General features: G+C 39.7%; 1 protein-coding gene across 2 annotated transcripts; it reads left to right on the plus strand.

The window, feature by feature from the left end:
- Positions 1-1,631: 1,631 nt before the first annotated feature.
- mroh1 (maestro heat-like repeat family member 1) lies at positions 1,632-26,205 on the plus strand. Of its 2 annotated transcripts, XM_030395062.1 has the most exons (45): positions 1,632-1,805; positions 2,582-2,693; positions 2,836-2,981; positions 3,798-3,929; positions 4,021-4,183; positions 5,179-5,277; positions 5,416-5,567; positions 5,912-6,052; positions 6,204-6,296; positions 7,228-7,306; positions 7,692-7,805; positions 8,019-8,092; positions 8,191-8,313; positions 8,689-8,796; positions 8,962-9,106; positions 9,720-9,760; positions 10,129-10,270; positions 10,439-10,491; positions 10,709-10,816; positions 12,358-12,477; positions 12,565-12,687; positions 12,789-12,935; positions 13,834-13,860; positions 15,637-15,759; positions 15,873-15,952; positions 16,224-16,365; positions 16,530-16,625; positions 17,003-17,107; positions 17,787-17,922; positions 18,077-18,189; positions 18,470-18,622; positions 18,763-18,819; positions 19,070-19,167; positions 19,357-19,522; positions 20,041-20,210; positions 20,337-20,474; positions 20,885-20,999; positions 21,199-21,345; positions 21,426-21,492; positions 21,698-21,819; positions 22,038-22,187; positions 22,311-22,445; positions 22,672-22,774; positions 23,234-23,299; positions 23,445-26,205. In XM_030395062.1, exons 2-45 carry the CDS (start codon positions 2,672-2,674, stop codon positions 23,519-23,521), a joined length of 4,911 nt encoding a protein of 1,636 aa, XP_030250922.1. In that variant the 5' UTR covers positions 1,632-1,805; positions 2,582-2,671; the 3' UTR covers positions 23,522-26,205. The 2 variants fall into 2 exon arrangements, with proteins under 2 accessions (XP_030250922.1, XP_030250923.1); XM_030395063.1 differs by lacking the exon at positions 13,834-13,860.
- Positions 26,206-26,607: the final 402 nt, after the last annotated feature.

Raw genomic sequence — 26,607 nt, forward strand, 5'->3', positions numbered from 1 at the left:
ACGCAAGGCTCCACCTTCACAAACAGCATACAGGTTAGCTTCAAACAGGCGCCTGTAAAACATGCACTGGTCCCACAAGCATATATCGTGAATGTTGACTCAATGGTACAGAATGTGATAAACAAACACTAAAGGAAGATGATAGAACAACACAACTACTATTACAATAAGAAACTGTCTTTCATCCAAACTGCAGTGACAAAATCTAATGAGGCATGCCTGCCTCAGGCTGTTTAATGTAAAATGCTGAGACATTTCAGCTGAAAATGTAAATCTGATGCCACCTGGTGTGCCAACGCACACATCCCTCAAATGTACATGTAGTTCTTCAACAAAAGTTAGGGGTTATTAAAGGCGCACTATGTAGTTTTAGGGAGGACATTTTAATCAGAAGAAAAAGATCTTAATTGACAGATTTTTTATGCCTCAACAAATTCTCTGACTGAATAAACTGAATAAACAAACTGACCTTAAAGACCAACACAATTTCAACCTGTTTTACTTGGCGGACCCTGCCACCTTTCTAGCTTCAAACAGTAGCCCTTTTTAGATAGAAAAGGCAGCACATTTGCTCCAGGGTAAGGGCGGCAATGTGTCTTTCTAAAACGGAGGCGTAATATTCCTCCTTTTCCAAAAGCCGCCTCTGAGGTAGGCGTAAACATGTGACGTGACATGAAGCTCGAAGTTGGGCTGTGAACGGTGACAACGAATATGACTTCAAAATAAGAGCTGGGTTCTTAGCGGGGGGGCTTTTAATTTGAAAGTAGCGACCGTTCCTAACTTGCTGCTACCTTAACAGGCGGACAATGAAGACAGCTACAGAGACCGAGGAGAGGTTAGCATCTCCAAGATCTCAGCGGCTGTCAAGTTACTCATCTTAATGTCCGTGGATGAAGTGATGGACTGACTGCTGTGATCAGCTGTTTCTTGGTTTCAAAACTCCTCGGCTGTGGGTCGCACAATAGTGCAGGTCATCGACACCTCCGCCCATCTTACGCAGAGGCCGGCACATTGACGCCTCGGATTTAGATAGCAGGCGAGGCGGAAATATGTGTACCCTCCGAGGTGGCAAATCGGCGGACCAAAGCAGACCTCTGTCTAAAACCGTGGACCGAGCCGCCAAAAGGACGGGCAAATTGGCGGCTTGCTGCTCTGTCTACAAACGGCTAGTGTCGTGGGGACCTTATTTCCATGTGTATTATTATAGTTTGTATTATTACCTCATATATATTGGAAATTACAAATTCTGATTTAAGATTTAATCTTAGGTAATTAAGCAGCAAATGTGTTTTGAGTAAAAGGAGATTCAGTTGACTCCTGTTTGTGAATAAAGATTTCTGTCATATCGAATAATAAAGCTGATCACTTGAAGAGTGCCATCATGTGGATTGTCACAGTAACACACGCTGTATGAAGGGTTAAAGGAGTTTTCAGAGCAGTCAGCCTCCAGCCTCTCCAGAGCTGTGGGGATATTTTACAGTGACAAAATAGCTGACAGATTGTTTTTATCCTTTGTTTACAAAAGTCACCGTCCATAAAGCAGTTTCACACATGACTAAATGAGAGAGTGGCAGACCAGTAGCAGCTCGATGTGTGTCAGCGCTGTGATATTTGGTTCCGCCCTCTGTCTGATACGTTCCTGCTGACCAGAAGCACATGACCAGGCGTGTTTACACCTGCAGTGACACAGACACACAGCGCAAACACTCACTGTGCCGCTGACAGGGAGCCTTTTGTTTTAGTCCTCACAACAACCAAACGTTGCCGTGACAGGGACTTCTTTAGCGGACGCTCACCGGGACTTGGTAAGTTGGCTTTATTAGCAATGCTGCGTGTTTTCCCCTTCAAATCTGTGATGTGGGGACGCTGTCGGCTCTTCCGTAGCTGCGGCTGCTAGCTTAGCATGCTAACGACGTGTGTCAGTGGCTTAGCTCGCTGCTGCAGCATCACCACCCAAACAGGTTAACGCTGGATATTAAAGGAATAACACAAGCTACAAAAACATTACGCTCGGGGTTTTAATAATTGTTAAATAGTATATATTTAAACAGCTTCGTACTCTTAAAACATATTGTAGGAGTTAGCTAGCTGCTTCGTATTCGTGTTAATTGGAGGTAGTAGACATTGAAGTGGCTCAAAGAGTATCTTTAATGTGGAAACCTGAAGTGACAGCTACGTTTTAAAGCATATTCACTTTATCCAAATATGCTACGATAGCTTTTGGTTTAAAGCAGTGATGGTTTCTTGGTATTTGCGTGTGAGAAGCTGTCGGTGTCAGCCTCGGACCATCATCACCTGGCTCCTCTGCTGTCATGGTATCCAGCTGCTGGTTGTCTGTGTCTGTCATGTGACTGAGAGAACAAATATGAAACGCACGTCTTCAGACAGATCTAGGGCTTTGACGTTTCAAGAAAAGAAACTACTGAACTTATTTTCATACAGTTTACAAGTGTGATTTCTCTCCATATTCATAAGAGAGATCATGAAGTGTCATTGATGAAAATAACAAGATGGCAGTCTGTACAACCTTGACTTGCAGCCAAGATATATATATATTCACATTTTATATTTGGATCCGTAGCTCCAGGTAGCCTCTGCCCATCTGTACACCAGGAGGGAAGCTACATCCTCAGCCTCAGGCACCTGGAAGCCTGCCCTTCTGTTGTCCACCATGGATGATACAGATGTGGAACGTGAGTCTCTTCTGTCTTCTCCTCTGTTGAACATTAAGTCATACATGTTTTTGTCTAGCCATTTCTGTTTGATCCATTACTGTTGTCGTTCAACATTTTAATCCCTCTACTCTGACTCTGTTCTATTATGTATTCCATCTAGAGGTGACCCTGGCTCTGCTAGATGCAGCTACCGATAAAGACTCAGAGGTCCAGGAGCAAGTCAGGAAGTCTATGTTGACTTTGGGAAAACAGCAGCCAGACAGAGTGTTGGCCATGTGTCAGGACTACCTTCTGAAACACCCAAAGGTAAAGAGTACACCTTTGTATGTCATAGAGCTCACAGTCTCGCAGAGCCCCTAGCATGTGGTTTGCCGGTCTGTTACAGAGAGTGTCAAGAAATTTCCCTTCCCTCCACACATGTCAAAGACGTACTACTGTTTATGTTCTGTCATGACAGAAAATAGTTGTCTGTAATTTCTGTCTGAAAGAGAGTCTGCCTTTAACCTGCGGTTTCAGATTGCTCAGATGTCAGTCAAGGAGCATGAATAGTTATCGATTCATCTGATAATTTGATTTTCATTTACTCTAACAATGCCCGTGTAATGTCCGATGCAATTGAACATGCACCCTTTAACTGGTTATGGGACAGTCTCAGCTAATTGCCTCTTTATGACCTACATAAGTTATTCTTAATGCCTGTCCCTGGGGTGGATTCTGACATATCCAGGTCGGATAAGTTGTAAAATTAAAAATATGACAATATTTTGGGGGGGAGTGTGCATTTAGTGTATATGCTTCTTGTCACCAAAGTGCTCTGAATCAGCTTGTGTCTATTTGATGCTGCAACTTGTTATCATACTGTCACAGTCCTGATCCTTGTGATAATCAGATGATGACATCCTGACACTGAGGAAATGTCTTTGATAATATCAGTGACCCAGTGTAAAGGATGTTCTTTTTTGATAATATTTTACAAGTCTATGTGACAAGCAGGCGTACATTTGACTTGGCATTTTCTGCTGTTCTATACAGATAAATAAAAGCCTCTCCATTAGTTAATTTTTCATTTTTGTTTTGTCATTTATTTTAAATGTGCGTACTGTTATTCATGTCCTCCTCTAGTTGCTGGTGACCCACAGAGTTGTGATTCTTCAGACTATTGAGCTGATTGTGGGCTGCAGGATAGAGGAGATCAGTTACCCCAAGATAAAGAGCATCATCTCCTTGGCCTCAGATGAGATGACCCGATCAAAGGTCAGATACAAGATGTTCATTCTTATCTTATGGAGGGCTATTCATAAATGATATTCCTAACTAACTCCCTCTGTCTTTGTGGTTGAATCAGGATGTCATCCCTGACTGGCAGCAGGCAGCCAGTAATATCTTGGTTGCTGTGGGTAACAAGCACATCAATGACATCATGGAGGAGATACTTAGCAAGTTTCAGCCGGGTCTCCTACCTCACTTCTTTGTAGTCCAGACACTAGCTAACCTTTCGGACTCCAATGGTAAGACAATATTTGCAGGCACAGACACAATGGAATCACACATTGGTCACACACAACAACACACCAGGAAATCAGAGCATTTGTTCACAAAGGACGTATTCAGAGGTTGTTGAGAAATGTGTGAACCTGTTAAACCTGTCCCAAAAACGGCATTTGCAGGCCAAAGATTTTTCCTACCACCAGAATATGTTTGTTTAGTCTCTTGTGGTTTGGAATTCTCAGAGGTTTTGTCTTTTATATTGATTGTGGAGCTCTACCACTCACACCCGCTGCACTGTAGGACCTCCCAAGCCACTGAACTGATTATGACATTTATAACCGATTAGTGTTGAGTTTGTTAAGCCTGATTTATTTCCAATCCATCTTCCTGCTGCCAGAATTACCCCGTTGCACTTGTCTAAAACACTCCACCCTATTACTAAAGAAGTATAAGGATTAAAGTAGCAGTAGCATGGAATGATACACAGGCAAAGGCATGAACAAATAAATACTCAGCTGTTTTACTTAATGATATCTCTAATCTATGCAGACATTGCGTAATGTAAAGAGCTACTCTGTCTCAGCCCCCTTAATCCAGTTTGATATGCCTTAAAAGTCCTGATGTGATGAAACCTTAAATTTACTACTTAATAACAGTCTCTGGATGAAGAGGGGTTATCCAAACCTTCCTGCCACAACAGTTCCAGACAGATTCTAAGAGCTAATAGCTGTCAGACACATCTTTATTGGGCTTGTTTAACACATTTTAATGCAGGTCAACTTTAATAAGTGCATTAACATCTATCTGGCCAAGATATAGTTATCATATCAGGAATAAATATGTGGTATTTTGATGCAAAATGTCATTTTAGCATGTTGCTGTTGCTAATATACTGATTCTGAATTTGCCAAGTGCATGGACAAATTAAGCATTGCAGGGTATGTGTCCCTACCTTACAGAGGAAGTGGTAAGTAATAACTGCCGTCAATGTTGTACTCTTCTCCTTGTTCTCTAGTTTATGGCATGGTCCCCTTCCTGAATGCTATTCTGGGCACCATGTTGCCCATGTTGAACATGGCCAAACAGGACAATATGAAGTGGGTCTTCTCTTCAGGTGAGAACGTCTGAGGCATAATTTTCTTCTCCAAAAATTCTGGAAACACAACGTCCAGATATTTACCTCTTTTACATATTTTGATATATGAAATTCTCACCTTACTCTCTCCTAATGTGTCTGTTTCTGTCTCTCCAGCTTTATGTCATTTCAGCGACAGTATCTTGGAGTACCTTGCCAACCTGGACAAGGCTCCAGATCCTACTGTCAGAAAAGACACATTCTCCAGTGAAATATATGCTGCTTTTGACATTCTGTTCAATAATTGGTTGCAAAGCAGGGAGTCTAAGGTGAGGTCACTGTGGATGGGGTTTGTAGAGAACAGTAATACAAGTTCTTGTTTGTGTTTGTATGAGTCTATACTTGACCGTTTTAACTGAGTTTAACAATTTAACCACTATGCCCTCGTGCTGCATTACAGAAGGCAGACAACCTATTAGGGGCTGATTAAGGTTCACTTAACATAATTCATAATGCCAATTCATGCTGTGACAGAACATTTGCTTTCATCTCTTTCTTTTTTTGTTCTATTGTCTATTCTCCTTCCTGAAAAGCTCAGTATAAAGCTGTGATGACATGGCCACAAAGTGCAGTCTTTTGCCTAACATCCTGTGTTTCTGTCTCTGTGTTCCAGTTGAGGCTAACAGTAGCTGAGGCACTGGGCTCTATGTGCCATCTAATGGCGGGTGATAAACTGGAGGAGCAGATTCCTAAACTCATTCCTGCCATCTTGTCCCTGTACAAGAAAAACAATGAGCACTATATCATTAGCAAGGTGGATATGGGCTGAGCGTAATGGACTGATCATTTGTGTTAAAATCAGTGGACCATCACTGTCTGTCCTTCTATAAACTGCTTTTTTTTGTTTCTGTCAGTTAAGACTTGACGGTTGAGTATTCTTTCCTCTTTCTTGTGCCTCCGCTCAGAGCCTGTGCCAAGTACTGGATGCTTCAGTCAACATGGGCAGCAGGGTGCTGGAGACACAGCTGGACAGTCTACTCTTTGCACTGCATCAACAGGTATACATTAACTATGTACTAAAATAAAAACGACGGCTTTGCATTAAATAAACCAGATGACTAACACAAGACACAGATGCTCATAAAAAGGTGAAACTGGGCAGAGAACATGTTCAAAGAGATTGTCCTCCCTCCTGTATCAGAAGGGTACTTTTGATATTATTGACGGGACTTTCTAACCGTCTTGCAAGCATGACAGACTTTGCAACACCCACTACATTTTATTAGCTGTGCCTAGATCCGTCAGATCTGACTGCTGACAGCTGCCTCTTAACAGTATGTGTAGCACTTTCTATCACAAGACTAGTCACACCAACGGTACTCACCACATTCAAACTACAACTCTGTGGCTTAAATATTAGGCAAACTGGATCACTCCTGTTGCATCCTGTAGTCACCTTACACTGCATTCTTTTAGATGTGTCAAATGACTGTCAGAGTCATTGTAGTCAGATGTTTTCGTAATCTTGTGACTCAGCTATAACTTGGCTTGATGCCTAAACTATTGCAACATTTTACCACAATGACTCTGCCATTGATATGTGTGTATGAACTAGATTGCCTGGTGGGACCAGGAGTACTTCACTGTGCAGCTGTACCTGAAAATGTGGTCAATAACAAATGCTCAGTTCTTATTTCTACTTCATATACTTACCCCAAGTAGGAGAATTGTAACCTATCATGTGTGACCTGGTGCTACTAAAAGAGGATGTGTGATCAGCCACCCCTCTGGATAAACAAATAGTCACAGCAAATTCTCATGACCATTTTGCTATTATTTTCCTCATTGTTATTATTACTACTACATGAATATAAATGTCATGTCTTCTTTAAATGTTTTATTTTTTATATGAACAAAATGTCAGTGCTTATTTGATCTTACATCATAGCATATGACGGCTGTAACAGTGTAACATTTTCCTCCCCCCAGGTGTCTGCGCCTGTTGATTACAGTAACCCTCCTACTATCAAGAACCACAACGAGGTCCTTCGCTGCTTCAGCATACTAGGTACTAAAGCTCTTCAGTAGCTGCTTGTGTTTATGTATGAACATATGTTAAATTTGACTCTCCTTGCCTCATTAAGCTATAAAAGAATTTAGGACAGTTAGGTATGTAAGACAGTTTGGTGACAAAGTAAGTGAGTAAAGTAATAAATAGCTGAGCGTTGTCCAACAACATCAGACCCTTCTGTGGAGTCACAAGAACAGTAATGGAATCATCCATTAGTGTGCCAGACTCGCTGTCCACCACAAGATAATCATATTACCTCTGACAGTTGGTTTACTTCTCTCTCTTGTCTTCCCTGTTTTTTTCTCTTGTTTTTTTTTCTCTGACAGTTCATGCATTTCACATTTTAATTTCTTTCTGTCTATTTCCACTTCTCCCCCACTAGCTAACTCCTTTCCAGACCGGCTGGTCATGTTTGTTCTTCAGAAGTTGGAGAACAGTAATGAGCGAAGCAGGGTGGGTTCCCTGGCTGTCCTCCGTCACCTCATCAACTCCACCAGTGAGGAAATACACATGCATCCCCTTCTTAGACCATACACACTTACCTTTTACTGCACGTCAGATCAGTCATTCATTGTTCCTTGAATTGTATTAAAACTTTAATTCATATGTGCAGTCTTCCAAACTACATAATCCTCCATTTATTTATCTGCTAATCTTTTCTCATCGACTAGTTTACCTGTGTATCTTAATGTGTGAATGTGTGTGTCAGCTTCCACTATGGAGGGAAAGAAACTACTGATTCTGGCCAGCATCAGACAACCAATGGCTGATCACAGCAACAAGGTAACACATGTAAACACACAGATGCTATGTGACCAAAAATTGTTTTTTAATTTTGGTTGTTATATCTCAGACTCACTGTGACTTTCTGTGTGTGCCAGGTCAAGAAGCGTGTGGTCCAGGTGATCAGTGCAATGGCTCATCATGGCTACCTGGAGTTAGAGGGAGGGGAGTTATTGGTTCGATTCATTGTTCAAAACTGTGCCTTACCTGACACATATCAGGTACAATTTGGGCTTCAGTTTGTTTGGAATTTGTCTCTAATATACATTTTATTCATCAGTGTTTATTCTTGTATATGTAGCGTGTGTGATTATGGTAGCTTAAGTGGTAATTAAAATCATGAATCTGAAACTTTATGAATTTGGAATCTTGATTAATTTTTAAGAGAGAGAATTACTTATCAAGTCATTTTAAAAATGTTCCATCTTACATTTTACAAAGCTGATGAACAACGGTAAACAAACTCATCCATGTACATATAATTGTGTTTCTGCTAAAGCCTTTTATAAGAGATTGTTGAAAATAAAGAGACTTGCAATATTTTTTTCAAACTTGAGAACTTTTATACATAAACTTATTATCCTGTCTGTCTCCAGCGAAGCCACAGGCCCACAGATCCAGAGGAGGTGACTAATGAGGCACTGAGGACGATGTGTGACAACACCCTTCATCTCCTGACCACAACTGTCGGACGACTAGCTGATGTATGTCGACTGTCAACTTGTTTACCCACCTATCTGATCTGTCGCTGGCTGATCCGTCTATTTTCCAAAACCGTTTTACTGCAGCTGCATGTTCATGAAACTTAGGGCTAAATTTATGATAAACATTGTTCACAAACATAACGTATATGTATTTTGTTATTGTAGGTGCTATGGCCAAAGCTGTTGTACTATCTGACACCTCCACAGTTCAGTAATGCCACCACTCCTCTGTGTAAGAGTCTGATAGTGCTGGGCAACAAAAAGAAAAGTAACCAGGAGCCCAGCTTCAACATAGACTTTACACAAGAAGGTAGGAGGAAGATTTACTCACTGGAAGCATTTCTTTGCTACATCCTATGTGCATTTTAGGGTATATATGAGTTTCAATTTTAACTTGTTGATCATGGAAAAGACGGAATAAAATATGAATTGATGGGCTGCTACCAACCTATTTTTCATCATTGATAAATCTGCCAAAGGTTTTCTTGATTAATCTAGTCTTTACAATGTCAAAACAGTGTGAATGACTCATCTGAATTTCCCTGTGCCCAAAGTGACATAATTTAAGATAAAATAAACCTTTAATTGATCCTCCATTGAGTTATTTTATTATTAGAATTAAATCTTTTTTCAAATCTAATGTCCAAAACCCAGAAACTGTTTATTACTATCATACATGACAAAAAACAGCAGCATTCCCCACATTTAAGAAGCTGGAACCAGCGCATGTTTTCAAAAATGACATTAATATGAGTAGTAGTATGAGTATGATTAGTGGGCAACTAATTTTCATTCGATAGATTAATCAACTAATTGTTTTAACTCTTATTAATATGCATTTCAATTTGCAATTTGAAAGTTACCATTCTTAAAGTTCTGTGTGATCCACTCTGAGCTGAACCTGTCTTATCTCTCTACTCCAGTCAATCTGCCCTCTCCTCAAACACTAATGGTCAGACTGCTGGTGAGTAAATCCAACTCCACACCACTCCGTCTGCAGACAAAGTACAGAACAAATGCTCAGTAAACATTCAGCGTAATAACTGTCTGAAGAAACAGATTGTAATTAAATATAATTTATGAATTGTATTTCCTATTTAAGTTCAGTTGTTTATCATGTTAAATGATCCCTGTCAGTTGTCAAGTGTACTTTTCCTTTCAATTTATCAGTCACAATCTGTGACCATAGAGGCTTTAACATAAGGGATGAAATGAGTTCTCTCTATAATTTGGCTTGAACACATTAAGGTTAGATTGTAATTTAAAATATTCCTGTCTGGTATCTGTTCGTCTTCATGTGTTTGTGCTTTTGTCTGCCCTGATGTGTCCAAGGTGAATGCAGCGTTCCCGTTCAGAGACAGAGGTCATGGAGCTCCATCCCTCTCTCTCCTTCAAACGCTCAGTAACAACATTCACCCCAATACAGAGACATTCTGGGAGAAAGAGATACCTCCTCTGCTTTCTATTCTAGAGGGTATGAAAATATAGTAACATCATGTTTTCTATGTATTTGTTTATATAAAGTTGAATTCCTGAAGAATTATTTTTTTAAGTCTCGTATTTTTTTCCTTTTCATCCAGTTAATATAGTGCTTTTCTCCTCTATATTAGATTGTTGTCTGACTGTTTGTTGTTGTTTCCAGAGTCAACGGCAGAGAGCCTTGATAAGAAGAACTGGAATGAAAAGCTGTTGAAGGTGTGCTTGTTTACTTTATGAAATAATATTATCCCTTTTACAGTGTGTCAGTGTATTGCTTTAGAATTAAACCAGAATGTGGTGATAGTAGATAGAAAATGTTTCTCTATTTCCCAAATACGAACAATACTTCACATTTATTTTTCACACATTTTTTGGAAATCTACACATTTGAATTGATGTCGTGACATTTTAAACGGGATCTGTTTGTATTCAGCTCTTGTCGAAAACTCTGGCTACTATTGATGATGACAAGTGGGTGTGTCAGTTGGCAGCTGAGGCGACAAGGTACCTCTCCACATATAACAACGCCATAGAGGAGAAGGTGAGTGCTTTTCACAGACTTTTCACTCACAAATCAAGAGCAAGATGATTGTAAGCTATTGTTCTGGTTTAGTGATTCCAGTGACATTAAAGGTTCACTACCGTAAATTACCAAATAATAGCTGGATTTCAATTAACCGCAGGGTCCCCTTTAAATGCCAGGTGCAGGTCTATTTTTTGAAAAATAACCGCCGGTTCCAAATAAATGCTGAGTCTAATTTATTATTTTTTTTAAATCGAAGGAAGAAGACATGACCACTGACACTGCACATTTTTCTTCTTCGCCTTTTTCACGTATCGTGCTTGCTTTCTGTCAGTTAATATCGCATTGATGATCGCCATGGCTCCGGTGCACCAAAAAAATTAAAAGTATGACTTGAAATTCAAACTTTCTGTCGTAATATATGCAGAGGAAAACTAGGGATAAGCAGCCGCTAGACGTTTCTCTGTCGACCCCAACAGAGTGAGAGATTGGCAAAAAAATAAAACTGAGCTTCAGCATCTGTCCGAGGAGGACAGCAACAGGGCCAGGCTGCCTGGTGGAGAAAGGAAGAAGGCTATTGAGGAGTGTGAGATAAAGATGCAGGAGTGGATTGTCAGCAAACGGGCCAGCCCGAGAATGTGTCCCACAAAATGATCAGGGCGATGACGAAACAAATGTACGCCACCGTGAGTGACAGCAGAGATGAGGAGTTTGCTGTGAGTGCTGGTTGGCCGCTGCAACAACTTCACTTGCAGAAAACGTACAACTATTGAATTAAATGCCTGTCCCAAATTGCCGCCTGATCTGTTAAGTGACTGAAACAAATAAATGGCTATTTTTGGTAATTTACGGTATGTAGTTTTGGGGAAGAATTTTAAGCAGAAGAGGAAGATCTTCATTGACATTGTTTTTTTAACTAAAGAAACTAAATGAATACACTCTTTTTTTTTCATGACTGAATAAACAAACTGACCTTAAAGAACAACACAGTTTCATACTTTGTTTATATGTGGTGGACCCTGCCACCTTTCAAGCTTCAAACAGTGTTCTGGTGACCTTATTTACCTTGTTTATTCAGTTATGAAAAAAAGGAATATTTCTGAGTTTGTATATACTTAAATTCTATGTTTGAATTGTTTTGTATGTAACTTCGTAGTTCCCCTTTAAGTGAATGGGTACTATGGATTGTGGTTTGTCTTGTTGCTAAGCCACCACAGCAAACCTAATTTAGAACCGCATGAGTTCTAAATTAGAACTATATGAGTTATAAATCAGGTTCTTTAAGGTCATAATTGACCTCAAAAAGCCGAGTGTGGTGAACACTGATCCTCATCATTTGGAGATCATGACCTCCACAAACTGAGCCAGTCCCTCATGACCAGCCACAGTGTGTACACACAGAGAGGTGAACAGTTAAACCAACCCCCAACAGAGAGTGAAGTGTAGCGACTTCAGTGTGTTTATTTGACAAAAGACGGAACATAGATAGGAAAACAGTACTGAGTACAGTGCATACAGTATATGGGACAATAATAAAAATTGCATGTGTTCCTCTCTAGAGTTTCCTGTACCAATGTATAGGAATGACTCTCCAACAGAGTTTCAATAAGGAGGTGGTTAGAAAACAACTGCAAGAAGTCCTGCTGACAGCACGACACAATGATGCTGTCGAAAGAGAGGTACCTGAAACACAGATGCATATTGTTTGTTTCACACTTTGACATCTTTATGGCTTTCTTATGGTTTCTGTATTTTGTGTCTATCAGGGAGTTGCAATGGGCGTTGGTCTTTGTGCCAACAGTCACTTGGAGGGAACTCTGGCAAAGCTGGATGAGTTTGGCAAGTCGGACGCCTTCAAGAAGTCACCAAGCATCTTCAACCTTCTCAAAGTACAGATAACATAGATATGACTTGGTTTCCTTTGATCAGATTGTGTTAATGTTAAAAGAGCTTGAGTTGCCTGCCTTCATTTCTCTTTTCCTCTCCTCAGGAGCGTAACGATGTGGAGGTGGAGAAGGTGAAAAGCACATTAATCTTGTGTTATGGTCAAGTGGCTTTGAACGCACCTCCAGAGAAGATTCTGAACCGCATTGATCAAGATATCCTTCGCAGCATCAGTAAACACTTCAATACCAAGGTAATGTAAAGACCAAGGTGGCATAAGTTTATTAGTAAAGACAAATAATTTTAAAACACAGAAAAACTACGCTTATGACAAGGAGAAATAAATATGTAAAAAAAGCTACAGAGCTGATTGTTGTTTAAAGTGTTCAAAATAAATCCATTGTATTGTGCTACGTATGATGTCAGCCAACTCCGTTGTAGTCTATGTCTGCTGGTAGCCTAATTTTAAGACTTCTACACCTAATGTCAATTCAGATTTTTATCTTCTAGTGAATTAGCTTGTGTGACCTTGAACATTGCTTTTCTCAGCTGTGGGGTATTTTTTGACTCAGTGCAGACCACATGGTGCACAGGAGAGAAAAAATGCTCAAACATGTGGGAGGTTCATTCAAATGAGTTTCCATTGTGGGTGTAAGTTGTTTGGTAGGAATTGAGTCCTTAACTTTATGCTGAGAATAGACGTCTCAGAACCACATCTGTTTCTGATGGCAACCTGCTACCAGTCTGGCAATTTTACCAACAAGAGCAGCTAAATACAATAACAGAATAATGCTTAACATGTAAATAAATGATTGTAATCAAACACTCTCCATCTAGCAGGTGTAAGTATCTAGAGAGACAATGTATTACAAGGCATATGAGTGGCTGAGAGTGTGTTTATTAATCGCCACACCCTATGATATATATTTGCGTTCGCCCAGCCATTTGGAGTTTTGAACTGCTGCATCTACATAATCCAAAAACCGCAGGTGTTGTAGGAGACACCCACACAATCTCTGTGCCATAACTTACTGTTTTGCAGCTTTCTTTGCACTTGCACACTTTAAATAGGGCCCATGAGCTAAATCTTGCAGGTAAGAAGGCTGTATTTGTATGTGCACTTATGACTTTATCACCTCTATTTCATACAGGTTCTGGGGATTAAAGTAGAGACAAAGGTATCATCACAGGAATATCAGGGCTCTTTCATCTCACCTTACTCTTTCTTGTATCTTTCCTTCTGTTCAGCACACTTGAGGTGATATTATTACTAAAATTTTTACTCAAAGTTTGCTGCTTGAAACATAAAGCATCTACTTTTTCTTAAAGCTTTAACTACGCTTTATCTCAGTTATATTTCACAGGGGTAGAGCGCCAGATTTAGTGCCCATGTCATGGAGGAAGTCATGACCAATCCATCATTAAAATGAATCCATAATAATCAGAATTAAAGGTGTTTCAGTGCCGATGTGCAGAAATTGATCAGTTAGGAACATGTTGACAAGAAAACACAGGCGACCACTAATGTTTAAGGTTGACCATAGATGTGCTCACTGTAATAAATTCAAATGCTCTATCTCAGTGAAATATAGCTTTAAATGATACTCAGATCAAAAATCTTTTGAGTATCAAACACTGTTCCATGTAGGCTTGAATGGTGACTGCTTAAAAGTTTGCAATTTCAACAATGATGGAGAACAGTGGCTGTCATCAGTTTGACTGAGTCAGTTACCGTGGAGTCGAGAGAAAGTATTCACCAAGAAAATATCTTAAATCACACCATCAAACTAGAAACTTTTTACAGTCACCTTCATAGGGAATGAGTGTTTGATACTCTACTACTGTGCTAGATCAGGGGTGGATCATTCCTTAAATGCACTAATGTAAAATCAGTGACATGGTTAACAAGATACTGTTTCCAACCTTGTATCTAAAGTACTCCGAGTTTTGAAAGCAGTTGAGATTCCACATAATTCACAGCTATTACTGAACCCGAATGTAATGCAAGGAATTGTCCAAATGTCTTTTTAAGAACTCCATTACCTGATTCTGAAAGGTGATGAAGAACCTTCATGGCCAGGATATCGCTTATGTTAGTTTAACCTGATTTGAAAGGGAAGCATCTTGTAATATAAGCGTGTATATGGTTACCATATTTGGCTCTTTGATAAAGCTGGTTTGCAACAATGCTGCACTATTTAAACAATTTTAAGCTAAATCTGCAGGATATCTTTGTATGTATTGTGTAACTAGTTTGGCAAACATGTCACAAGGTACATTTTTATTGAGCTTGTTATTCCACTCAAGTTCTGATAAAACTAGTAAGTCCCATGAAATAATACCTTTGCTTTTAGATCCATCTCCCTGTGATCTACACTCTAGGTTGTCCAATGCATCTTTCTTTCAAAGCTTAATGGTGGATTGTTCTTTGAATACTCACAAATGACTCACTCACACTGTAAAAGGGATTTGGTAATTTCTTGCTAAATCTTAACAGCTCTCTTTGTCTCGAGGCCTTGAGCTCTTCTGTCTCTTCGTAAACCAGAGCCTGCCAGTGGTTTGCTGTTGAACCAATCTCCTCTAATCACACAACTCTGATTTTAACTTGTCTCCATCCATAGGCATGGAGGATCAATCTACAATAGCACTGTTGGATTGATTGATTGATTGATTGATTGATTAAGTTGTATATTGCTGGAGTGATTTTGGACTGTGTTTGCTAATGCTCACTCTTTGGTAGAGTTGCATCTGCTGTAGTGGGCTGCAGTTCGCCTTGTCGGTTGCATTCCTGACAATTTGCAAAATGCAATTATCCAATTTTCTTCAAATCTATCCCTCTTTCCACTTGACCTGAATCTTTTTATCTGTGTATGTCCTCTCATTTATTCTATCGTACGTCTTGTGTGTCTGTATATTGTCCACGTATATGTTTGTGTGTCTTTGCGTTTTATCAGGACCTGACTATGAAGCTCAGTTTGATCCAGAGTGTCGGGCTCATCGCCAAAGCCATCAGCGAGTGTGTGAAGAAACAAGGCTACATCTTCTCTCGCAAACAGGAGCTCATTACTGTTATGCTGGTAAGCAGTGAATCATGCATAGTTTGTTAAAACAAGTCATGAATATTTAATTTCAGATATAACAACAATGGTTTTCTGATCTCTCTTTTTGCTGTTACGTCTACCCCGATCAGGATTTTATCAAGGCGGAGCCAGCGGATTCAATGAGGACTCCAGTACGCCATCTTGTGATGACCACCTGTGCCAACCTAATGTATCCTTCAGCTGAAAAATAACTTTTTGATATACACACTGACAGAATAATAAGTTTAAATTCAGTTTTCTTTAATAGAGAAATCACGAACATTGCAACATAAAGGCACAAAGCAGAACACAGATTAATGTATAACTGGGTTAAAAAATATATGTATTTTAAACCAGTTTATTACACAGGTTCACAAAAATCTGTAGTATCTCTGCATTTTCTTCAACTGTGTCAGCTCTGTCATGTCCCAGTGTGTTATCTTTGACATTTAATGCTACAGGCCTCTGGATCCTGCGCTGAGTGAGAACGAGAGCTTTGATTTGTTAAAGGTGTGTGTGAACAGCGTGCTCTCTCTGCCACCTGAAACACACACTCCTGAGAAAACTAAAGAAGAAGACATACTGGACCCCAAGCAGAGGAAGGTGAAGCAAAGCAGAAGGAGATGTGTGCACACATCTTTCCCTCAGTTAGCCATATTAACAAACTATTAAGGAGACATACAAAACTTTGAAACATGCATACTTTTGCAGCATTTTATGAATGCTGTCTTGCTGTCAAACTAACATGTACTGGAACTTATACACAGGAGCTGTACAAAGACACATTAGCTGCACTGCAGGAGCTGCTCAAAAGTGTACTGGCCAAGGATCCCACACCTGATGGCCTTCAGAGTGTCTTCAAGGTGAGGAATGTTGTATCAGACTAATCACATCTTCTCCGCACAACATCCAAGTTACCAGTAATATGTGTATCATTGCATTGTCTTCATATTGTACACTTAAAAAGTATTTATTTACCGATTTAGCATTGTTCACTCTGTAGCATACAAAATAGTAAATTCAAACATGAATAAGCCAAGTTAGTATGTTTGCTGTATGTAGCATTTCACTGACAGCTCTAATTAAATAGTCCTGCTAGCTATTGTCTACTGAACCCCACCTGTATTCCCTTCACTTTTTGTTCGGGTATTTTATACATACCTCAAGAAGTTACTCCCCTGTCTATTACTCTGTAGCTGTGACTTGTCTGACATGATGTGTGTTTTTTTGCCACGTGCAGCACATTGAATCATGGCTGAGCTCTGGACAGGACCACGAGAGGGAGAGAGCCGTCACAGCTACTGCTCATATACTGGCTTACTACCTTGATAACCTGACTGTCAAGGTAGACGCACACACACACACACACACACACACACACACACATACACACTCAACAACATGCACATTTATGCCTGTGAGTCTTGTGGGTTTCATAACTATCCCCAAGCGAACCACTTATGTCAGTTTTGCTAATTTTCCTGTTAACCATGGGTGTGTAATACTTGCAGCTCACTCAAACCTAATTAGTGATCCAAAGCATCATTGTTACGTCCCTATTGTTTTTATAAGCCATTAAAGGTCACAAAATGATCATTTCACTGCCGATGTATTTCATCTTCACTTGATGTCAGTAGGGCTGTTGGGAACATCTGTGTTGTGTTGGAAGCAGCTCATTAGTTTATGTTTGCAAACATTTCTAAACTATCATTAGCTGCTGTTGTTCTCTGTTAGCGGAGCAGAAAAGATACTGAGAGGGGGCATCTATTAATTAACATCCTTCATAAAGAAAACCACAATCCAGCATCATTAAACCTCCTAAACAAATCCCCCACAGGCTTTTATAGACAATCGAGAGACTTGGAAGGTCTCATTTTTCACGTCCCATTACAACTTGCTCACATATAGCCAATAAAAGAGTGATTGTTACATGTAAATTACTACCAATTGTTCTTTGGAGCCCCTTTAACTGACATTTTGTGCGATAGCCATTTGCTGACTGTTTTTGTGTGTCTTTTGTCCAGAACATGGTGTCTTTCCACAACCTTGGAGCTCTGCTGGGTCGTCTGTCTCCGCGATGTTCTGACCCTCACCCAGCTGTTCGCACTGCTGCTATTGACTGTATATACACACTGCTTTATATACAGCTACGCTATGAAGGTACACGGCGCTGACCTTATTTCTTGCTCCACCTACATATTCAAGCTTCCTATGCTGACATACAATGACTGGTTTTCTTTAAGCTTGCTGTTTTGATATCATTCATTTTATTTATTCAATTTTTATTTTTTTCTCAAATGTTCTCTCTGTGAAGGTTTCTCCCTTGATTATAAGGATGACGCTGTTGACAGTCTGTTGCCACTAAAAGACCGACTGGAAAATCCCGACCACTCAGTTCTATACAAAGCCTGCTCAGATCTCACCAAGGTACACTTTATATAACTCTGCAAGACTGTAAGAAAAATTGTTTTTTAATTCAAGTGAAATATGACCTGTATTGTATGTCCTTACCCATGTATATTGTGCTCTTTAGTATGACACTCACTGACAAAACTACAATTTTCTGTTGTTTTGCCTTTATTCTGCTGAGCTCTGTCCACCATGATATAGTCATGCAATCCATTTCTTTTTTGTGTCATGTTAGTAGGCAAAGTCATAAACTTGTACAGCAAAACTGTGAAAATGCGTCTTCTCCTTTGTGTGTCAGGTGATGAGTAAGCGTCTGCCTCAGCAGCAGATGACGACGTTGGTGTTCATGTTGTTTGAAGGGCTGGTCGACAGTCAGACAAACTGCTGCAGAGCTTCATCTGTCATCTTAAACACTCTGCTGAAAAACAGAGGAGGAGGCCTTCAAGAGCTGGTAGCTCACACACACACACACTGTTGTATCTGCTGAGGTCCATAATTGTATAGACATCCATTATATGACACACAAAAAACCTGTTGTACTTGATTAGTGAACACAGTTTTTGTTTGTGTTATGTCTGTGTTGTATGTTAGGTCCCAGAAATGCTGGAGGTGCTACATGTACGTCTTCAGAGCATCACAGAGGAGCAGGTAAGTGTCAGTATTATATTATTCAGCAGATGTATTATTCCTATATTGTTTTGAATAACAAACAAGTGCAGATGTGATTCAACTTTTCGGACTTAATTTGCATTAATGACCATCTTACTATATAATTAGATCTTGTTACTTATTTGTCTGTCTCAAGTACGTACTTATTCTTTATCCATCTATGATCTATTCCTGCCTAACTTATAGTTACGTCACATTGAAAGAAATGCGTGGTTGTCGTTGTCTTTAGGTGAGAGTGGCAGCAGGACAGACGGTACTAATCCTGGCTTCTCAGCATCTTCAGATTGTTGTCAATACACTAGTTAACCAACCACTTCCTTTTGACAGGTAAATATACAAAATGTCTAATTATATCGAGATTTAGACGTCAGAATGGATGCAAAATGTTTCAAGTATATTTGATGACAATTCTTTAGACTGTCACTTACTAATTTTTTGTTTTCGTAGAACATAGAATTCCTCATCTTTCTTTTTTCAATGGAAGTAAACATGACGTTTTTTTGTCTCTCTGTACAGCTGGACCAGTGAGATGTGGATGGCCCTGGGAGCGGACCCCATCGTAGCCAGTCAGATCATTGAGATGGTGATGGAGAAGATTGCCATCATGGCGCCCTACATTGACAGGAAGGAGTCGATGATCAGAGGAGGGACAACAAAGGTGGCCACCAATCAGCCGCTTGCTGTAAGTCATTCATAAACATGTCATTAAGTACATGTATCCGTATCTGTTCTAGATTAAGATTATGATATTTAAACCTGATTACATTTATTTCAAAATAAAACAATTCTTGCTGATAGACATAAGAAAGCAGCACAACAGAAAGGTCCATTTTAAAGTCGTAAGTGCCCATAAAGGTTGTAGGGTCTTCAGTTTATTGCCTCTGACTATGTACTGTTGTTGAAGCTAGTAGTGATAATGACGATTCAACATTTTCTTAATTTTAAACACAAAACATGAGCCATCATGCTGCCTGTGCAGATAGCTGTTTTGATTAAAATAGAAATGTATCCGCCCCATCAGGTACACATTAAATGGACGTCTGGGTTGAATCGCCTCCACTGCAAACATATCATTACACACATATTAGAAGTTATTCATCTTTGAGTTCATGTACAGCACTCTTCAGCTGGTTTCTACCAGAAAAGAAACTGCAGAAGAAGATGACTCTCCTGTGTGTCGGTGTGCACTTTTCCTTTCAGATGACATGTGGTCTCAAAGAACTGTTACTAAATGGCCAGAGTCAGGAGCCGGTAGTCACCCTGTTTCCTCGGCTCTTCTCGTGTCTCACTGTCAGACTGGGAGCGAGTGTTGGAGTCTCAGCACCGAGGGACAACAACACTAAACACACTGCGTCTGTCCATGTTGCGGGGTGGGTATTTTTTTTCTGTGTGACTAATAAAATGGAGTTGAGGTGCAGAGATCAGGTCTTTGAGCATAATCTGAGGTTTATCTGTGTGATCTAACAATTTAGTGTAATTGTGTTTTTGTGTTTCAGGGTAGCAGCTGATGCTCTGCGAATCTTGTTGGCACGGGCCCAGTTAGACGAGGTCATGAAGAGACTGGATGAAGATAAGGCCTGGGACTTAATAAAAGAACCAAATACACACATAACTGGAGTAACACTGCTGGCCAGGTACAGACACTAAACTGTGTGGGTTCAGTTTGAGATCTGAGCAGGAATTTACACCAGTAGTGTCCAGTAGAATTTTTAAGGTTGACGTTTCAACAGAGGTCTGACAAATTGCTCATCAATATGGATGCAAATTAAGTGACTTGAATGTCGAACGTTCATAAGAACTAAATGTTTAATCCTCAATACATTTATCAAGAGTCCTAAAATGTTTGAATCAACTTTTGATTCATTAAATACAAACACCATCCTTATGATTTGCTTTTGCACTATACTTACAGTATTTAACAGAGGATTACAGTATAATTCTTCCGCATTCTTTTTCTCTTTCAAGACAAGTAAATATGTGATGTAAATAATGTTTTATGATCTTTTTATCCTATAAAGCCTGTGTGAATTTGTCTTGTGTACAGGGCAATGTCTAAGCATGCTGGTCCCAGGTTGCCATCCATTGTGGAGTGTCTTTGTCCCTCATTGAACAACATCTACGAATGCCAGAGAGTCACCGTCACTGCTTTCTTCTCTGAGGTGAAACACCAAGAAATATTATCATGTTTACTGTTTTAATGTTGATTTTTTTTGTGTGTGTGTTAGGAGGTCGGCAAGTAAAATGTAGACATGTAACAGCCTAAACAGCCCCAAGTGTCAGCAAATAATAAATGATATCTGTCTGCTTTTATTAACCAGCAGAACATGAATAACAGGATGTGTTTTGTCTCTCATTCAGCTCTTAAACCATCACGTGGTGACGGAGTTGATGTTAATAGATGTCTTAATGAACAACATGATGGAGCGGATATCAGATCCCTGCTGCACTGTCCGCATGTTGTCTGTGCGGGGGCTGGGCAATATAGCTGAGGGATCACCTGAAAAGGTACAGCACTCACATACACACAAGAGCACAAGCACCACCTTCATCATCCTCTTCCTCCTCTAATAACCTTCTGCCACCAGGTGAATAAATATGCGAAGGAGCTGCTGGCAGCCATGAGTTCAGGCATGGAGGAGAAAGACGATCCAGGTTAGTTGGCACCAAAGTCATTTCCCACAGCTGTCTTAGTCTGGCGCTTCTGATTTATTGCAGTAATTCCTAAATCTTTTAGTCTACTGGTTCTGAGTTTCACCTTTCCTTCACCGCATCCATCATGTTTATCATACATCCTGGATCAGTCGTCATAAGCAGAAATGTCTTTGTTTTTCATTTCTGGCCTCTGGTCCTCTTGCAGGTAAGCTGATTACGCTTGAAGCCATGTCGGGTCTTTCTAAAGTCCTCCTCTATCTGGACAAGAAGAATGTCCACTTACTGGTGGTCTACATCTTCATGAAGATTAAACCATTCTTGGAAAGTGTAAGTTCCCTTTAGATCTTTCAAGGTGTTGTCTGATGAGAATTATATGATTAATTATATCATCTTGTATTACTTGAGGGCTTATACTTAATCTAAAATGCAGTATTTAGTGTTTTTCAATAATTCAGTTAGTGTTCTGCAGCTCTGTTCAGAAGTTAAAATGTTTTCCCACAAATGCATACACGCTAACAATAACTTCTGGCTCTGTGCTCCTGCAGGAGAATGACGAGATCCGCTGTGCTGCCATCCATCTCATGGGGAACCTGTCCAAGTTTGGCTCAGGAGAGCCCGTGTTCAAAGACCAGATCCACAATGTTCTGGTCAGCCTGCTGTTACACCTGGTTGACCCAAACCCACAGGTGGTCAAGGTACAATAGGAAACACAAACACATTTCAAAACAGCTTTTTTAAATGTTGATAAATGTTTAACTTGCAGGGCAAACTGCTGCATTGCTTATACAAATATGGATTTTGTTTTTGCATCTGTCCAGGCGTGTAAGTTTGCGATGCGAGTGTGTGCTCCTGTGGTGGGATCAGAGCAGATCACAACCATGTTTCAGAACCACCTCCATGAAGACAAGAGCTTACACTATGGAGAGTTCATCAACGACCTCACCAAGTACCTGGTGAGACACACACTGTCAAACATAAGCATGGCTGAATTCCACACTTTTTTATGAAGGGTAAAATGTAGCCAGATTGTTGTTCTTTAAAGTGTGAATTCCAACATGTTTTTTGTTGCCAATTTGCTATAGAAAGATTCTTTGTAAAGTCAAAATAGATTATGTTGTTGAGCTACTCAAGATATATTTCCCCTATTTTGATGTTATGTGCATTTGTTGTGGTTCATAGATTCAGGACTTTCCTGGCATGCTGAACTTTTATCACATCTCAGTCATCCAGTTCTTCAAGAGCAACTGGCCTGAGGTCAGAGCTGGAGCTGCCATGTTCATAGGTATGACACGTCTTCTGGCTCCTAATGTCTAAAACCTCCAGGAGTACAATCAGAGGTTTAAAATGCAATTCGTTCTTTTTGCCCACATAACTGTTAACATTATAAATTGTTAGCTTGAAAAATTTGGGACACAATTGACAGGACTTTATCGGCTTTCAAGAAAAGAAAATGTTGCCCTTGCATTTTTCTATCTTGACACTTCTTGGCATCGTAGCCCAACCGACTTCCACAGAAGAATGACTTGTTTGCTTATCCAGAAGTAGAAATTGTAAGAGTTAAATGTTGCAGTGTTTTCCTGACGTTGTAGCCGTCCCTGTAATGTGACTGCTTAGAAGGCAACATCTGCACTATTGGGCCACAAACACTTTTAAAAGTAGTGAGCTCGAATTGATGTACAGGTCAGAAACTGTGTGCTCCATCATGACGTGACCTAAAAATATTGTCTCTGTGTGTTATCAGGGTTTCTGCTAGGGAATCTTCAAGAGGAGCATCTCTCTCACCTGAACATGGGGACTATCACTAAAGGTGATGCACTGCATGAACATTTTTTTAACTTTTACTAAATTTACTCGTTCTGTTTGTCCTCTGGTACTCACTGTGTATGTGTGTACTTACCTGTGTGTGTGTGTTGTGTGTGTGTGTGTGTGTGTGTGTGTTTATTCTTCTTTAGGTTTGGTTATGCTGCTCCAGGATCCAGATCCTGTTGTGAGAGTGAAGGCTGCTGAGGCCATGGGACATTTCCACTGACATACAAAGACCTACATACAAATCTCAGTTGGTCACCACTACACAGAAGCATGAAAAATTACTTAGCCACACAGTTTACAAAAACATTTACAACTCACCATTTATTTGTGCAGTTATTAAAACAGTATTTATATAATTGAACCGAAACGGGACCAAAATAGGATCAAATGTGAAGCCAGAAGCCAAACTGATTTACCAATGTTACAAAATGAAAATACACAGTGGTGAGTTCACAGATACACACATATTAAGCAGTTAGCAGCATTGTTTAGCTTCTTTTCACACTCAGCTATGGTACTTGAAAGAAAGTATTAATGATATTTTAGTGACCAAAGACTGTGTTGCTCTATACAGATAGACTCTACATGTTGCGTTCAGCGCTCTGTCACCGTTACAATACCAGAGATATACTGTGTTCTCTCAATTAAATATACCATTGAACTAGACGTTTCTAATGGTAAGGTAAAAAAACATATTTGAACTTCAGTAAAGAGTTTTTATTTTAAAATAGATATAGTTTCTTCAAATATTATGTGTAAATGATGACAATAACGCACATTAAACGTGCATGAGAATGGTTTCAAATGACTATGGCTGGTGGCTGAAGTGTGTGTGTGTGTGTGTGTGTGTGTGTGTGTGTGTGTGTGTGTGTGTGTGTGTGTGTGTGTGTGTGTGTGTGTGTGTGTGTGTGTGTGTGTGTGTGTGTGTGTGCGCTGCGTGTGTGTGTAGTCGCACCAGCATGTTGTGGATGGTAGCTTTAGATTGAAGGCCGTCTGTCTTAGAGATAGTTCCAATATAATAGCTTAGTTCTACTGTCCTGGAGACCCTCCCACTGATTAACATGGTTTCTTTCTTTTCACAAATCAACTCTAAGCTTTACGAACATCCAGTGAAACAGTTAAAAGGTGCAGTACAGTGATTTAGTATTTGAAAAATTAAGGGTTGTAATTGAGGAAGACAGGATGGTTGCAGTCTCATTGCTGTGTCCAGTATTCCAGATCATAACTTTGTCAAATCACCCAGCAATAACCAGTCAGTAACTACTTTTACTTTCTACTTTTATAATCACTAACAGTAGGATGCGTGCTTACTAATAGTCCCAATCAAAGGAGCTGTAAACATGTGAATTGGCTCCTTCCAAAGTCAGTTTCTCCATCAACTGTAAGTTTTTAATCCTCATGGACTCATTGATGCCAAGCTCGCGTCCACCTCTCAACCATAGTGAAGCTATTTATAAATCACTGCAGCACTGGACACTTCCTGACATAAAAATAATTTCCTTGGTCCACCTAAGACGGCTGCTTTAGCAACCGTCTGTCTCATCTGCACATAGTTTATTATCCAATTTCACATTATGGGCCACGAGAGTGTTCAGCAACACTCCCTACGAACATTAATTACCGCGAGAACATTGGCTGGCATCCTGTGGCAGCCATCATACACACACCAGCCAAATAACACTTCACAATCATTTGACATGGTGATGTTATTTTTCATTTTTTTCATTTTTTTTCTTGATTCACACTTTACATCTCCCTGTGATGAATCACTCTGAAAGAATATCCTAATGTGTTGTCCGTTCCAGCCGTCAAACCAGTATGAGTTTTTTTGGGCAAAACAGACCAGTGTAGCCATGCTGAACGCAGTTAGTGCCAAATATTCATTGATAACATTTACTATAATAGTACTATAGAGATGCCATTAATGGTTTTCTCTCGCTAACTTTGAATGCACTTAATATAATGTCTTTATTCCATTAAACAGTGTACAGATTTAGGGTACAGTTGCGGGTTTGAAGGCCTCCTGCTATGATGTAAATAAATGAGTGAGTGTCGTTATGTGAGGATTTCTCAACATGTAACTTTAACATTTCTGTCTCCAGTTTTATTTACTCAAAGCGAAGGAGGCAAAATAATCCATTACTTGTCTTCATTTGAATTAATTTGGTGAAAAGAAAACCTCCAGTAGAGTCAGGTGAAAGCAATACATGTTTGTAGTAGAATAAATGATTACACGTGGGTCCGCCTTCCATGTTTCTTTTGCACTTTTGAGCTCCATCATGTTGTCCCAGATTTCGGAGCTAGCAGGCAAACTGAGAGCTGAACTTGTTTGGTATATCTACCCAGTTTTAGTCAATTTAAGGCACATATGGAGAACTTGTTTTATGTTTTTGCCCTTTTGATAACTGAAAACAAGCTGGTTTCCGCTAATTGTTTTTGTTATTTCAAGTGTAACATGAAGGCAAATGTTTTCCCTAATGTGACTAATTTCTCGTGGGCAGAAATAAAAGGTACTATTAATGCAGCAAATTTATCAATCAAATATTAAATAGGCTGCTCTTGGATCTGTATTTGTCATACTTGTTGTTTTTCATGCGGGGACTCATGGCTTATAGCACTTTCTAACACTATGGCTTGGTTTGGGGTAAATATTAAGTATCATTGTTCTCCGTTTTTAAAGCCATTATGAACTTTATACCATGATTTTTCATATCATCTACCTGTTCTTTTTAAATGTTGAATGTTGTTGATGTGCATCCCAGTATGTATGACACATGGAGGTATGGCTCGACGTGTGAATGTGTTCCAGTGTGAATGTGTGCATGACACTTTTCACGTGTTACTGGACTGATGGCAATCAATGTATTTAAAATGAAAAAAATAAACAGATCCAACTAAATAAAACCGGCGTTCTTTTATTTATTTACTGGTTTTGCAAAATGTATTGTCTGACATGAGTGTACTTTTCTCTGTGTCCATGTGGTGGCAGTAAAGAGTAAAGTATTGTGATCATGCCCGGGGAGCGTTAACCTCTTGATTTGAGTAGCCGAACTGAACAACCATGATGTGTTTGTGTGAAAAGGGTTCTTATGTGAACCTCAGAATATATTGAGACACAACTTATTTTATAGATGTAAAAATGAATCGAACGCTGCTCTCAGTCTCCCAACGTATTTCCCTCAATGTTATTTATCACTATTTGAGTTGTTGGGAGTGTCTTATGTGATCAGCTGAGTCTCATGTTCATATGAAGTCCTATTGGAGCCACTGGTCCCTCTGTCTTTCCTTTGTGCCTGTCTGCACTGA

This window comes from Sparus aurata, chromosome 17 (assembly GCF_900880675.1).
Source record: "Sparus aurata chromosome 17, fSpaAur1.1, whole genome shotgun sequence".
NCBI lineage: Eukaryota > Metazoa > Chordata > Actinopteri > Spariformes > Sparidae > Sparus > Sparus aurata.